This window comes from Vigna unguiculata, chromosome 8 (assembly GCF_004118075.2).
Source record: "Vigna unguiculata cultivar IT97K-499-35 chromosome 8, ASM411807v1, whole genome shotgun sequence".
Taxonomy (NCBI): Eukaryota; Viridiplantae; Streptophyta; class Magnoliopsida; order Fabales; family Fabaceae; genus Vigna; species Vigna unguiculata.
In genome coordinates this window covers 4,012,714-4,029,419 of record NC_040286.1, presented here as the reverse complement: position 1 = coordinate 4,029,419, position 16,706 = coordinate 4,012,714, and the positions used below count along the sequence as shown (strand labels likewise).

General features: G+C 29.6%; 1 protein-coding gene across 3 annotated transcripts; it reads left to right on the top strand.

Moving 5' to 3' along the window:
* The first annotated feature begins 6,365 nt into the window (after nucleotides 1-6,365).
* LOC114195362 (LRR receptor-like serine/threonine-protein kinase ERECTA) lies at nucleotides 6,366-14,495 on the top strand. Of its 3 annotated transcripts, none has more exons than XM_028085796.1 (27): nucleotides 6,366-7,122; nucleotides 7,764-7,902; nucleotides 7,972-8,043; nucleotides 8,140-8,211; nucleotides 8,301-8,372; nucleotides 8,468-8,539; nucleotides 8,639-8,710; nucleotides 8,797-8,868; nucleotides 8,944-9,015; nucleotides 9,100-9,168; nucleotides 9,273-9,344; nucleotides 9,458-9,529; nucleotides 9,660-9,731; nucleotides 9,909-9,980; nucleotides 10,058-10,129; nucleotides 10,212-10,283; nucleotides 10,493-10,564; nucleotides 10,641-10,712; nucleotides 10,787-10,858; nucleotides 10,933-11,004; nucleotides 11,413-11,481; nucleotides 11,578-11,649; nucleotides 11,748-11,821; nucleotides 11,991-12,116; nucleotides 12,390-12,737; nucleotides 12,889-13,259; nucleotides 13,518-14,495. In XM_028085796.1, the coding sequence occupies exons 1-27, from the start codon at nucleotides 7,047-7,049 to the stop codon at nucleotides 13,887-13,889; spliced, it is 2,940 nt and encodes a 979-aa protein (XP_027941597.1). In that variant the 5' UTR covers nucleotides 6,366-7,046; the 3' UTR covers nucleotides 13,890-14,495. The 3 variants fall into 3 exon arrangements, with proteins under 3 accessions (XP_027941597.1, XP_027941599.1, XP_027941598.1); XM_028085798.1 differs by having other exon boundaries at nucleotides 6,367-6,588; XM_028085797.1 differs by having other exon boundaries at nucleotides 6,367-6,627.
* Nucleotides 14,496-16,706: the final 2,211 nt, after the last annotated feature.

Genomic DNA, 16,706 nt, shown 5'->3' with positions numbered 1-16,706 from the left:
AAAAAGAAGTTATTATGACTCTTACTAACTTTATTTCAATGTCACTAACTCAACTTCTTTTGAGTTTAGGAAATAGAAATCGCAATCATTATTAATGATTTTGTTTTTTTCATGATTTATGAAGAAACAATTTTTGAACATAATAGCTTCACTTGTATAAAATGTGTGTTTAATTTTGTGTTAAAATGATATAAATTGAATCTTGTTTTTACATTAAAAAATTGATTCAGTTATAATTATTTTTTGAATGATGAACCAAACACAACTAAAATGGTCAAAAATCATTCCAACACGACCCAATGTATAAATCCTTAGTCAAACAACCCTATTTTATAATTTTATGTTCAAGAGACCCAAAATAAATAAATAAAAAGAAACAAACAGAACTTGTAACATAACCTTTGTGATTCAAAATGAAGGGTACATTTGTAAGATAAAGTTTTTATACATTTATATATTATAAATTTTTTTTATCATCAAATTTTCAATATTTTATAGTAATAAAGTGTTACCTCTCTCTTGCATAGATCAGGAATAATAAAATATGCTGTCTGTTAAAATAATATTATTAATAAAAAATGGGTTAAATATGTTTTTGGTCCCTCAAGTTTGAGCGAAATTTGGGTTTAGTCCCTCATCAAAACTTTTGACCAATTTAGTCTTTCATCTTCCAAAATGCATGAATTTAGTCCTTTTAACCAAATTTTGTTAAGTTTATCTGACATTTCAAGCGCATTTCATGATAGTATTTAAATTATTTATACTGTTTGACACATTTTTGCTTCAATGTTAACTTAAATACTATCATGAAATGCGCTCGAAACGTCAGATAAACTTAACAAAATTTGGTTAAAAGGACTAACTAAATTCACGCATTTTGAAAGATGAAGGATTAAATTGGTCAAAAGTTTTGATGAGGGACTAATTCCAAATTTCGCTGAAACTTGAGGGACCAAAAACATATTTAACCCATAAAAAATATATAATTATAATTATAAAAATAGATATAATTTTTTAGAAATTCTTTTTACAGATAAATTATCTTAGCTTAAAAAATATTTAATTTTAAAAAATTTCCAAATAAAAAAAATTATGAGAAAGATTGTCAAATTGAAAAAATATTAAATTAAAAAAATCCGAAAAGATAAATTAAATGATTATTTTAATTTAAAAAGTATTGTTTATTAAATGATAAAATTAGAAAAAAAATGTGTATATAAATGACAAATATATTTATAATATAAACAAATACTGATATAATTTACTTGAAAATAAATTTTTAAATGTTTGATTAATTTATATTTTTAAAGGTTAAAACGTTAATTATTTTGATGCGGATGAAATATATGATTGATTATTATAGTATACATTTTCTGTTCAATTTAGATAAAATAGTTATTTGAAGATGATTAATTTAATTTAGATATTTTTTTATGCATAGGTAAAAATATAAGTATGTAACTGAAAGAGAAAAATGTTCTTGAAAAAAATAATAATAATAAAATACACAAACTATATACAAAGAAGATATTTTCTTGTTTCCACAATTATTACTTCTATTTTATTTTTCATAATAGATCATTCATTATTTTTTAAAATAATAATTATTTTCACATATTTTCTATAAAATTATTTTTTAATAACTTTTGTCTTTGTTGATAAAAATTATTTTCTATTTTTTCATTCATTTCACCTTAATTTTATTAAATATAAATTTATTTTGTATATCTATACTATAAAGATAATTATCTCTTATATATATATATATATATATATATATATATATATATATTTCATAATATTGTTAACTTTCTTTTTAGTAGTAACTTTTAAATTGTTTTTTTTAAGAAATCTGTCTTGAGTTTCAGTTTTTTTTTCTTCATCATAATTGTAACTTTTAATATTTAAATACTTTTTATTGTTTCTTTTAATTTTTTTTATTTAAAATATATATATATATATATATATATATATATTATCAATTACTAATATAATATAATATCTATTTAAATAGAATGTATATACAAGTTCTGACATTCATTATCGTCCATGTGTTTGTATAATAATAATAATTATAATAGTTACAATATTCAAAATTTTAAAATTTAAAAAATTAGTGAATTTTAAATGTTATAAAGTAACAGATGAAATCGCAAATAATTTTTAATTTACAGCTGAAATATTCAAAATTAATTTTTTCTGGATATTGTCTTAATTTATTTTCTATGTTAACTTGATTTTTTTTTATTGAGTCATTGAAAATTTGTCTAATAGAAAATCTTTTATGATCCCATATTGTTCAAGAAATAATTTAGTGAGAGTGATTAGATACTATTATTGTTAATACAGTTGATGAACATACAGAACATTTTCGTATTCATATTTTGCATATGTGTTCGTATTTCTTAATTTTTATAAAGATTTGAGTTAAAATTAATAAAATATATATAATTAATTTTTAAAATAATTTTTAAATGTTAATAAAAAAAATAAAATATATATACAAAAGATATTTTTGAAATAATCGTTAAAAATAAAAGAGATTTTTAAGATAAGAAGAGATTTTTAGAATAAACTATTTATAAAATAATTTTTAAAATAATAATTAATGGTAAAAATAAAAATATGAAATATAAAAATAAAAAACATATCTTTACGTATTATTGTAGATAATATTTTTCGTGTATATTTTTTATGAACAACACATCAGCATTAGGTTTGTTTATGGTTAGAGAAAACTGAATTGTAACGGATAACAGAACAGTTGTCTTAAAATTGATTTGGAAAATAATTATTTCGAATTTAACTAAAGTACTTCTTTGAATTCCTGCAATTTATCTTAAAATTCAACAATAACTAAATTAATCATGCCAATCAATGTTTGTTTTACTAGTTAAGTAAAAATCTTTATAAAATATAAAACTTGATTATTCAAATTTTATTTGATAAAACTATCATTTTTCTAAAATAAAAATGACTTTTTTTAAGATTTTACCGTTTATTAATACTGGGAAATAAGACATTGCAAGTTACTAATCAGAATTGTATATAAGTTTTATCTTTTTCTTCTATTGATTGCATGTGTACTTTTATAGGCAAAAATGAATCTTTACAAATTTAGAATCCTAGAATAGCATAACTGTGTGAATGTAATGATAGATTTTTGTGTAGGATAATGTATTGATGTGATTTTGCTTTATTATTTTTATGATGATATGTAAAAAAGTATGATAATCAAAATTATATGTTCAATTTTGGTGTGTAATTTTATTTTTCTTTTAATATATAGCTTTTTTATTTTATTTTTAGAGGTAGATGGAGAAATGTTCAACTATTTCTAAAGATATAAAATTTTGAATTTTTTATGAAAGAAATCATTACGCTAATAATTTAATTAATTTGAGTTTGGTAAATAAAAAAGATTTTAAATGATATTTTGTTTTATCCTCCCGTAGTTTATATTTTTTTATAATAAATATCAACTCCAAGGGTTTAATTTTAGTTAAAATTTATTGTGTATTTTTTCATGGATTTGTTTTGGTCCTTCCATAATTGTTTATATTTTATTTTTTTAATAACATTTTTCATGTTATAACAAATTATATATATGTTTTTGATATGAGCATAGTTGTTATGTCAAAATATATAGTATATAGTGATGTCTAATATGATTTTTTTAGTAAAAACAAATTAAAGGTTCTATGTGAAATTTTCTTGTATGGATAGAAATATGAACTCGTAAATATATTTGGTCCAATAGAAAAGAAAAATCATATGATTTTGAATTATCATGGTAGTTTTGGTTGCGTCATTTTAACACGAGTCTTACACATTTTTGTATGTTTTCAAGCTTTTTGCATTTTTTTTTTCGTGTTGTATTGATGGACTAGAAACATCTTTAAGCAAGTTTTTCTCCTCACAATCAAAGTTCCTATGAGAACATGAGGAGACATTACTTTCAATAATGACCAAAGATTTCAACACCTCCTTCTAACTTAGTTCATTACTTTGTTAGATAAGGGAGAATGTTAACCGATGTCCTGCTACTGTTTAAGGTATACTTAATGATTATTGATTTCATAATTTTTACATTGAAAATAGAAATAATTAATTTTATTAATTTAGACAAAAATATTTTTTGAAATTTCTAACCAACATATCTCATATACAAAATAATACTTTGAAATTCATAAGGTCTCTACTAAAAGAAAAAATATTTATAACACTTGAATAACCTCTAAATAAAATTTTGAGATGTGAAAACTTAAAACGTTTGAAACGACACTCTTTAATTTTTACAAAAAAGAAAAATTCTTTTGAAATTTCTAACAACATTAAAATATAGATATTTTAATTTTTTTTTAATTTTTTAGATGTTTAACACAATTATTTAATATTTAAAGATATTTTTATCATTTAAATAAAATAAATTTGTATTAATGATTATTACGTAATTTTTTTATATGACATTTAGATATAAATTTTTCTAAAATATAATAAATATTAATTATTCTTAATCGTTATCCTTATAAAACTGGTTATCAAGATAAAAAATAATTAACTAATTCATTTTATTTTATTGTATTCAAAAACTACTAATGACAACGTATATAGATGGATTAAAATCAATTAATGATCATTCACAAAGTACAAGTGCTACGAAATAGATGTCAGTATAGAAACTATTAACTCAAAAGATAAATTTTTTCGTAAATATTCGTACCTTGCACACAAGTTATGAATTAAATGAAAAAAATTACACTTTCAAATTAAATATTATCTCTAATAAAAGTATCATACTGATTATGTGAACAAAAATCATTCAAAACATCTTATAAAACATATTTTAAATTTTCAAATTAAAATAAAAATTATCTTAATTCAATAGAGTAAACAGCGTCACCCATTTTATCATTTTTTTTTAAATTTCTGCTATACAAATTCAAAACAACTCTGACTAAAATAAAATTATAATTTCTGTTAGATTTACAGAAAAGATATATAACATCAATAAAATTTTATTTTCGACTAAAAACTTTAAGAAAATAAATTTATAAATATTTATTTTTATATAATATTTTACTTTCTATTTTTAAAAAATCTGAGACTTAGCCTCGAACTTAAATTTTTATAATTTCAAACAAACATAATAATTAAATTACTAAACATTGAATCAAATCCATAAACTCTACTGTAAACATTATTAAAATTATGTAAAAAGAGTGTAATAAAAGCAGTCATAAAAACGAATTTCTACTCATCACTGTAGTTTCTTACATAGAAATTAAAACTGTAAAACAGTTATGCAGAAAAAAATGTCAGAAAAATAATCATATTATTAACTGTTAAAGATTTTTTGATATGATTAGTGAGTTAAGTAATGGTTTATATGGGTCTACCCAATATCCATATATTTTGTGGCTGGCTTACAATGGAAGTGGAAGAAGAACAAAACATAATCTCCTTTGTTTCTCTCTCCAAATTGGAACCACAACCGATTAACAAGAAACAAGAACAAGAGTGTGTTTTTAACAGTTGAATGTCACTATTCAGATAATTGCTTGATAGGGACCTGCAGTAAATTTTGTCACCTTTTCTTTAAACCTTTACCTCTCTTCCTACCTTCCCAATGTCAACATACTCTGCTTTTTGGACCAAAATACTTTGTATTCATTTTTTTATTATATTTTCTTTTTTCAATTAACTTCAAAATTTGCACAAAATAAAGCACTAGAGAATTCCATTCAGCAATCACAGAGACGGTGTTAAACAATAAATAAATAATTAATACCAGGATGCATAACTACCAAACAAATGAGATAAATAAATGAGACGATAAGAGAGAGAGAGAGGGGGTGAGATAAACAGGAAAATTAAATAAATTAAAGGAAGAAAAAGAAAAACATAATATCATGAGCTTGAATCCAATGCTCATGAGACTGGCAAAAAAGAAAAAACCAGAAAGAGAAAGATGTCCCTGTCACCTCAAATGGATTGCATTACTCATTGAAAATGACATGTTTTATTCAGACTATTTATACTAGCTTATTAATTAGAAGATGTAGAAAGGGTTTATCATTAATAGTTTAACAATTTTAATTTTAAAAAATTGAATTTTTGAGTTTAAAAGTTTAGTATTTTAGATTTTAATTATTTCAAATATAACGGTCGAATGATTTTAATCTTCCCATCATTAGATATATATGTAAGCATGAAACATGAATAAAAAGTGTAGTTAAGAAAAAAGTTTGAAAGATGCTTTTTAAATTATTTTTGTTACTTGATAAGAAATATTTGAAATAATGTAACAAGAAATCTATATCAGTGTCCCCAGTTCTTACATACATGACCCATTTCCCCATAAACTCTTGCAGATAATGCAATGGCAAAAACCACACAGAAAGTGACCCCTGGGAATCAAAAGTTAAAACCAATGGCACAGCATAGCACAGTGTACAGTGTTTATTTACTATATGGCATAGCACTGGCATAACAGTTTAGGAGGAGAGAGAGAAAACGAGTGTAAAAAGAGAGAAAGTTAGGAGGGTGGAGAGAGAGAGAGAGAGAGTGTGTGTGCAGAGTGTGCAGGTTTGTAGCAGAAATGGTGGCAGATGGTTTTAACTTTATGTGTGAAATAATTTTCTTCTATCTCTCTTCTTTTTTTTTCAGTGATTTTTTCTCTCTCTCTTTTCTTTTTCTTCTGCATCTTGTGTTAGGGAGTGATGTTTGTGGCAGAACGATGTGATTGCACAGCCAAAGCTGTGGACTTGTTCTGTTATATGGAAATCCAATTGTAATTGTAATTGCATAAAAAGCTACGAAGAGTGCACAGAAGAAGAATACAAGTCTCAAACAAAACCCATCTAACAACTACCCTTTTATCTCTGGCCACAGTTAAGTTGAGTGGTGCTCAGTGTCACTACCCATAACACCCTTTTTTGTTAAAACTGTTACCTGGTTCCTTGTGTATGAACAAGAGCTTGGTGGTGGTTGTGAGTGAGTTCATGGTTAGGCTCGTGTGAAGTTGAAGTCCTGCAGTTGCAGCCATGGCATTTCGATTTGGGGTCCTTATTTTGCCTTTGCTAATTTCTTTGAGTGTTAACTCTGTGGAATCTGATGATGGTGAGTGTTGTTCACAGTTTCAAGTTTCTGTTTGTGTGTGTTTGAATTCTTCGTCATGGCTATTGCTACCAGTTTTTATGGGGAGGATGGGAGCATAACAATGTTGAAAGTAGTTGTGGCTATGCGGTTCTTAACAGAGAGGTGTATGACTTGTGACAGCCATTGTTAGAAAGCCTAGTACCCTTCGTGTGTTCTTCTCTCTCGTTTCTTTTTCTTGGTGAAGGGTGTTGTAAAAACAAGTTTTTTTTTCTTTCTCCCTTCGCAGCCAAACATGGCACTTCCTCTGCTGTTTTCAGTTGGTCCATTTATTTTTAAACGTCAGCGTATGTCCCGCGAATTTTGAGTTTGACTTGGTTGCTTTTGGGATCTTTTGCTTCTTCTTTTAATTCAGTTGTCTATTTTTCTCATTGTTGGAACGAGTATGCTACATCTACTACTTCTGCCTGTTTTCTGCACGGTTCACATTGTAGAAAATGAATTTTCGCTAAAAATGAGGTTTTGTATAGCATATTGTGTATAACATGGTGTCTAGACAACGAGTTTACTAATGTTATAAGGAAGGACTTGGTTTTCCTTGGCTTCAAGCTTCTAACTATGTTCTCCATGGTTTAATGTTTGAAATTTGGATATTTCCATGGCAGGAGCAACGCTGTTGGAGATAAAGAAGTCATTCAGGGATGTGGATAATGTTCTATATGATTGGACAGACTCACCATCATCAGATTATTGTGCCTGGAGAGGGATAACATGCGACAATGTCACATTTAATGTTGTTGCACTGTGAGTTACTTTGTCCTTGGACATTGTATATACCAGTTTTCTTTTCTCTTACGCTTTTATCTTTTGCAGCAATCTTTCTGGGTTGAACCTTGATGGGGAAATTTCACCTGCAATAGGGAAACTTCAGAGTTTGGTCTCTATGTAATTGTTACTCTCCTTCCCCATTTTTTGTTATAGTGATGTAGTTTAGGCATTTGTGTTGTCTTTCTTATGCCTTTTTCCTCTTTTTTTATACAGTGACCTGAGAGAAAACAGGTTATCGGGGCAGATGCCAGATGAGATTGGTGACTGTTCATCATTGAAGAACTTGTATGTTTCTCCCTTGAAGAACTGAATTCAATTTATATTTATACCACAATGCGACTTACTTGGAACTTTGATATTTATTGTGTTTTCAGGGACTTGTCATTTAACGAAATTAGAGGGGATATCCCATTTTCTATTTCTAAGTTGAAACAACTGGAGAATCTGTGAGTATTTTTATGACATTTCCTTACAAATGAAATTTTTTAATCCTGGGAGGAGGTTATGACGGCTTTTCGATTTTATGTAAATTGTATCTCAGGATTTTGAAGAACAACCAGTTGATTGGACCAATTCCTTCAACTTTGTCTCAGATTCCTAATTTGAAGATTCTGTAAGTCGTTCTTGTATTTCTCACTCCCCATTCCTCTCCTCACGACACTATTTTAGATTCTATAACTGACTTTCTGGACTACTGGAAAATGTTTTCTAGAGACCTGGCTCTAAATAATCTAAGTGGTGAAATACCAAGGCTTCTATACTGGAACGAAGTTTTGCAGTATCTGTGAGTATAAACAATTTTCAAATCAAACTGTTATTTCATAAGCTTAGTGTTGACTCTTTTTCCTTCCTTCCTTATCCATTTGACAGGGGCTTAAGAGGGAACAATTTGATTGGTTCACTATCACCAGATATGTGCCAGTTAACTGGGCTGTGGTATTTGTAAGTTGCACAATCACTGTCTTTTATAATCAAAGCTTCAAAAATGTTTATACTTGTGTTTCTCCTATTCTGCAGTGATGTCAGAAACAATAGCCTGACAGGAAGTATTCCAGAAAATATTGGCAATTGTACTACCTTCCAGGTTTTGTATGTAATCCAATTCCATGAAAGTCTCTGCCATACTTGGTCTTGTTTTCTTTTTACCTTTCTTATGTCTTCCGTTGATGCCAGGGATTTATCCTACAACCAGCTAACTGGAGAGATACCATTCAATATTGGATTCCTACAAATAGCTACTTTGTATGTGTTGCATGATTTTCTTAAGTTATTCTTACAGGCATGAGATTTGGCCTTTTACTTTCCTTGTCTAGGAATTTCTTGATAGATTTTCTTGACTTTGGTAGGTCATTGCAAGGCAATAAACTCTCTGGACATATTCCATCGGTGATTGGTCTCATGCAAGCACTTGCTGTCTTGTAAGCATTGTTTGATAGCAATTTCTAAAACGTGACTTGGGAAATTTGATCATTGACTATGTTTTCTCAGTGATGCTCCTTTAACATTGGATTTTTTCAAATTTCCTATGCAGAGACTTGAGCTGTAACATGTTAAGTGGACCGATACCTCCTATCTTGGGAAATTTGACCTACACAGAGAAACTGTATGCATAAGCTAGTGGTTTTGCATTTACATCTAATAGATGACTTTGATGTAAATTGTTCATATCAACAACTAAGAGAAAGCTTCTAGACTCATTTATGTGTTGAGCACAATTTTTGAATTGTTTGTAGATACTTGCATGGAAACAAGCTGACTGGCTTCATCCCCCCGGAGCTTGGAAATATGACAAAACTTCACTATTTGTAAGTTGCTTCAGCAAGTAGTTGCCTCTGAAATCATTTCAGTTGATTTTGAACTTATATGGAATTGATTCTATAATCTATTACACGTGACATTATGTTTTGCCTAAGTTTTCTTTGAAAAATGACATACTGCCTTGAGGCAGTCCATGTTAACCGTTAACGTTTTTCCTATTGCAGGGAACTGAATGACAATCATTTAAGTGGACATATTCCCCCTGAGCTTGGAAAGCTTACTGATTTGTTTGATTTGTAAGAGTGGTTACCTTGAAGTGTCAATTTTGTTAGCTGTTGTTGTAAGTTTTATGAGTCACTCATCATTCTTGCAGAAATGTTGCTAATAACAATCTCGAAGGAACAATTCCTAGCAATATTAGCTCGTGTAAAAATCTAAACAGCCTGTAAGCAACTAAACTTGCGCTAGTACTTTGTTACAATGTAGTTTATGTAATACGTTAAGGTGACACTTTTCTACCCTTTTAGCAATGTGCATGGAAACAAGTTGAATGGAACAATTCCCCCTGCTTTGCAAAGCTTGGAGAGCATGACCTCTTTGTAAGTTTCACCTTGATACATGAGGAACATTCGCCTTAATGGACTTGCTCTTCTGTTGTTTTTGCTTTTATTGCTGTCTTTCCCATAAACACGTCAATGCACACACGAATTCCTTCAAGCACGTCTTGATTTCTTCCATGCCTTAACCAATTATCCTTTTGTTTAATTGGTTCTTATGACTTTCATGACACTGTTATGGTCATCCTTAGGAATCTTTCTTCCAACAATCTTCAGGGTGCAATTCCAATTGAACTGTCACGGATCGGTAATTTGGATACGTTGTGAGTATGAACTATTCAAATTATCTCTTTGCACCGACATTTTTAAATTTGTACTAAAAAATGATTTCCTCCACAGGGATATTTCAAACAATCATCTAGTTGGATCCATTCCTTCTTCCCTTGGTGACTTGGAACATCTTCTGAAGTTGTGAGTTATCTGCGTAGTCATGTTTGGAATGTGGGCTATTTCTTCTTACTGATAGCTGATATTCATTTTGTTAGGAATCTAAGCAGAAACAATTTGACAGGAGTTATTCCAGCAGAATTTGGAAATCTTAGAAGTGTCATGGAAATGTAAGCCATCTCTTATAAAGTAAATATTATTTCCATGTTTTTTTGTGACTGTTCTACATGATTCTATGTCACAGTGATCTTTCAAATAATGAACTCTCTGGCCTGATTCCTGAAGAACTTAGCCAGCTTCAGAACATGATATCATTGTAAGCTTCATTTGCATCTTTTCCAATTTCGTTTCATATTCTCAAATGCTTTTATTAATAAATTATGTATTCTTGACGGTAGCTTTATTCTTATGTGTAATCTCGTGCTGTAATTAAATCTGCCTTGTATTTAATTGCTCATAAAGATATCAAGGTTTGGATGCTGCAAATGTGAGTTTGGAATTCTCTCTCTTTTGGGTTATATTGATTAGTTGATAAATTGCCAAATAATAAGTAGTTATTCATGTTCATCGAACTTAAGTATAGACTTTTTTGTGCAATAGAACTTATTGGCTTCAAATTAACTGTGTTGTTTTTCACATGTCAATATGGTGGATGATTATTGACTTTGGTAATTGTACTATTCAATTGATATTTATAATTATTTTGGTTTAAAATGATATGCAGGAGACTTGAAAACAACAAATTAACTGGGGATGTGGCATCACTTTCGAATTGTCTTACTCTCTCTGTGCTGTAAGTTTAGCTTTCAATTTAATGATTTTGTTGACATTTCTAATAGACAATGTCTGTCTGGCCTAATAAGTTGAAGTTTTCTTGTGATTTTTTTAGTAATGTGTCCTATAACAAACTATTTGGCGTTATCCCCACTAGTAACAACTTTACCAGGTTTCCCCCTGACAGGTGAGGGTCATTCACTGTTTGCATTGTCTTTATCACCTATCACCTTTTAAGTTCATAGACATGTTCTGGATTCATGAGTACAACCTTTTATCTTGCAGTTTCATCGGAAACCCTGGTCTTTGTGGTAATTGGCTAAATTTGCCGTGTCATGGTTCTCGGCCTGCAGAGCGAGGTGAGCTGCACTTTGCAGGAATTTCCTGTTGCTTTTATCTTTCACAATTCATTGAAATGAGATCAAATGGAGCTGCTGTGTTATCTTTGATATTCTCTTATTCGATAGATAGAAGGGTTTTGAGTTTAAATTATGCAGAATAAGCTAATCTATTTTATTGACTGTGCAGTTACATTATCTAAGGCAGCCATTCTTGGAATTACTCTTGGTGCCCTTGTGATTCTTCTAATGGTATTGCTGGCAGCTTGCCGGCCACACAGTCCTCCTTTTCCTGATGGATCACTTGACAAACCAGGTACTTATCTTTGTTTCATCCTCATATTGTAAGATGTAGCCTTCAATCAGCTGTGTTTTTGTAGATTTGAGCTGTCTTTAGATACTTTAGTGTACCTAACCTTAAGCCAGAAGTGTTAGAAAATCAGAAATTGATTGGATTGTGTAATTATATGCATTAAAGTTTACATGCCAACTTTCAACATTATTGGATTTTGTAAGGTTTAAAATCTGGCAGTATTTTATGAAACATAATTCAACAAGTTACTGACTTCATGAACTATGGAATTGACAGTTAATTACTCACCTCCAAAACTGGTGATTCTTCATATGAATATGGCACTTCATGTGTATGAAGATATCATGAGGATGACAGAAAATCTTAGTGAAAAGTATATAATTGGATATGGTGCGTCAAGTACAGTTTATAAATGTGTTCTCAAGAATTGCAAGCCAGTGGCTATCAAGAGGATCTATTCTCAATACCCCCAATGCATTAAAGAATTTGAAACTGAACTTGAGACTGTTGGCAGCATTAAGCACCGGAATCTGGTCAGTCTCCAGGGCTACTCTTTGTCCCCTTATGGCCACCTTCTGTTTTATGACTACATGGAAAATGGCAGTCTGTGGGATCTTCTTCATGGTAAATCCAAGCTATTTCTTTTTCTGGTCTTTTGTAGACATTCATAGAACCCTTCATTAAGAAAGAAGTAGTATCTATCACAATCTCCTGTTAAATAGCAAATTACTGTATAATGAGCATACTGATACATCCATTGTGTATATTTTTTCAGGACCTACTAAGAAGAAAAAGCTTGACTGGGATCTGCGTCTAAAAGTAGCACTTGGAGCAGCACAAGGACTTGCATATCTACACCATGATTGCAGTCCTAGAATAATCCACAGGGATGTGAAATCATCAAACATTTTATTGGACGCAGACTTTGAGCCCCATCTCACTGATTTTGGCATTGCCAAAAGCCTCTGCCCCACAAAGTCTCATACTTCTACTTACATAATGGGCACAATTGGCTACATAGACCCTGAATATGCTAGAACTTCCCGTCTCACTGAGAAATCTGATGTGTACAGTTATGGCATCGTTTTACTGGAGTTGCTAACTGGAAGGAAAGCAGTTGACAATGAATCCAACCTCCACCATCTGGTGAGTTTACTAATTTTCACTGGTGTTTTTCTCCAAATAGTTTCTCCTTGGTAATCAATGATAACATTTTATTAAGCAGATTACTGAGATAAAAAATCAATTTTGATTGAGAACACCGGATACAAATCAATGAAACTGCACTTATGATTCAAGATTGCAGAATCTAGTTGCTATAGCATCACTGTCAACTTATTGTTAACACTTGATTCTTGTCTGTTTTTTTGTTCACATACATATTAATGGCTCATGTTTGTGCAGATTTTGTCCAAAGCAGCAACGAATGCTGTAATGGAAACAGTTGATCCAGACATTACTGCCACATGCAAGGACCTTGGAGCAGTGAAAAAGGTTTACCAGCTCGCTCTATTATGCACAAAGAGGCAACCAGCTGACAGACCTACAATGCACGAAGTGACAAGAGTTCTTGGAAGCCTTGTGCCATCAAACACCCCTCAAAAACAAGCAGTTGCACCACCACCTGCTTCAAACCCATCTGCAAAAGTGCCATGCTACATGGATGAGTATGCAAACCTCAAGACTCCACACTTGGTGAATTGCCCCTCAATGAGCACCTCAGATGCACAGCTCTTCCTCAAGTTTGGAGAAGTAATCTCTCAGAACAGTGAGTGAGTGAGTGAGTCATGAAAATCAAGTCCAACAATTGATCATGTATATCAAAACCCGAAAAAGAGAAAAAAAAATGGGATGAAGGGTAGGTACAAGTTAATGAAAATGTTTATAAAAGTTTTAGTACTAGCTTTAGCGTTGTTGATTTGAACAGGAAAAAAAGATATGGATGTCTCTATGAGCACCACAATTTGAAAGGTGAAGTGGTAACCAAATTCTTGTACTTGTTTGGTAGCACACAAGGTTGCAGAAGTAAAAGTTAAGGTTCTGGGGCCAATGTGCAGAGGGTGGGGTAGCAAAGGTGTTAATGGTAGGGAGAAGAAGCATTGCATAATGTGTGAACATCAATAATGCACTGATTCTTTCTTAGCTGGCCTGGTATCAGTTATCTGTCTGAGTGCTGCCAGTTTTCTGCAGACTGCATCCATTACCTCTTTTATTACCTCAGGCCATTTCTTCAGTAAAGTGCCATGAAATTATTTCATCAAATTTTGGGTCATTGGCTTCCTCTGCCAGGGCTCAGATATGCCATTGGTTTCTGTGCCATGTTGACTCAAAAATGTTTAATGCGTTCAGTGTCATCAATTCAACAATTATCACCGCTTCAAACATGAATGCAAGCTCTCAAACTTTTTCTTGGTGGTAAAAAAATTACAGGACTAAAATAAATAACATGGTCTCTGGAATATTCAACTCTTCATTGATGAAGATCTGTGATTGGTTTACCTGAAAAATTAAAATCTTGGGAGGCACAATTGGTTTTGTAGAGAATAGTTAAGAATATTAATTAACCTGAGTTTTTAGGTAGTTTGAAAACTTTAGGAAGTTGAACTGTTTGTTTCTCAGATGTTTTGACTTTGAAGTGTTGGGATTTGTTTGGATATACATATAATTTATATAAAATTATGGTAAAAGATAGAAGTTACATTTAGTACAGATATTTCAGATAATAGTTTTCTGAGTTTGAATGCAAACATTATTTTATGGGCAGTTTTATGAGTTTAAATTAGGTTAAAATTTATTTTTTAAAAATGGTATTAATATATTCTGTACTCATGTTTTGAATTAATTCTAATTTTCTTATCTCAAGTAACTTGACACCAATTGGTTAATTGTGATCATTTTGATATAATTTGTTCTGTTTAAAAATTGGGTTTAAGTTGAAATGATTTTAACTAACTTGGTTTAAATTAAATAATAATTTGTCTATAAAGAGTGATCTGGTTAGTAAGAATGAGACAATTTTTGCACAGAAAGGAGTTTAAATTTCGCTGATAGTGTTAAAATTTTATTAGTTGATAGTTTTTAAATTTGTCTATCAATTTTTTGAATTTTAATTTCCCGAAGTATAAATATTTGAAAAAGAAACTAAGTTAAAACTAATTCTGCAAATTTTCAAAGTCTTAAACACAATTGATACATGTACTTTATAAATTCCAAATGGCGTGGGCTTTGTCGTTGTGATTAACTCTATTCAATGGAGAAAACACAAAGGGATTTTACTTTCCGAACCTCTATGTTTGCTTGCACACCTTTACGATTGTGAGAGATGTCAAAAACATCCTTCCTTCCTTTGTGATTGTTAGAAAGTTTTTTAAATTATACAATTTAAAATTTTAAAAGTTAAATATTGTATTTTGGATTTTATAATTTAAAATTATATTTTTAGTATTGTTTAGAAATCTAAATTACGTAATCTAGATTTTTTTTTTTCACTTAATGATTACACAATCTAGATTATTAAACAATGTTAAAAGAATAATTTTAAATTATACAATATAAAACATTAACATTTAATTTTTTAACTTTCAATTATATTTAGGGATTTCTTAAATAGCTCAATCCTTAATATTGCCAACCAAACCGACCATATAGAAAAATATTTATGACATTTCTCATAATTTATGTTTTGATGGTGTGTGAAGAATATATAGAAATATAAAAAGTAATAGCCAAAACAATGTCTTGTGTTTTATTTTTCTTACAAATACGTTATATATGAATTTAAATAATTTCATTGAAATTAATTTCACTCAAGTTAAAAATGAGTTTTTGATTTCTTTATTACATTGGTTACATTCAATGATTTTGGTGCCTAACATATGTTTGGTCATAAGCTTCTAAACACTTTTGAAGCCTAAAAAATTGCTTGGCTGAGAGTTATATAATTTATTTAGAGAAGAAACTGTCAAATTTTCATGTTATTTTGCTTCTAATGTTGAGCCATTGATGTTTCAGGATGAATATTGCAAATTAGTTTCACCATCGTAGGATCTTAATTGTTTTAGTATGTGTACGTTGGCTTAACATAAATATTACTTAAGTTCACATTTTGATATTGAGAGTTTGATGCAGAGTTAATTGGGATATAGACTTATGAAATTTTAAGAGTCATATTATAATATAAAATATTATGAGTCATATAATATAATTATAGTATAAAATTTATGAGTGTTGAAAATTTTTAAAAATTATGAAAATATGAAAGATATAAGATATATAATAGATATAAGATATATGTTACAAAAAGAAAAACTTGTTATTTTATTTTATTCATATTATATGTGTGTGTGTGTGTTTGTGCGTGTGTGTGTTTTTACTATGTTAGTTTTTTTAAAATAATTTGTCACGTTCTCTTTTTCTTATTGTGCCATTTTCTTAAGAGGTCTTAGTTTCTTTTCTTCATTTTGTGATAGTAACTTGCATGTCTTCATACTTTCATGCTGATATCGAGTTCTTAGTAGTTAAGATTAGAGAAAGTAAGACCATAAATGTGTTCGAGATTGGAGTACCCTTCTTGCATGATATTTGTGTATGATA

Coding starts and splice junctions, on each gene's coding strand:
- LOC114195362 (XM_028085796.1), top strand. CDS start 7,047: ATGGCATTTCGATTTGGGGTCCTTATTTTGCCTTTGCTAATTTCTTTG. Junction 12,738..12,888: donor TCTGTGGGATCTTCTTCATG/GTAAATCCAAGC, acceptor ATATTTTTTCAG/GACCTACTAAGAAGAAAAAG. Junction 13,260..13,517: donor AATCCAACCTCCACCATCTG/GTGAGTTTACTA, acceptor ATGTTTGTGCAG/ATTTTGTCCAAAGCAGCAAC.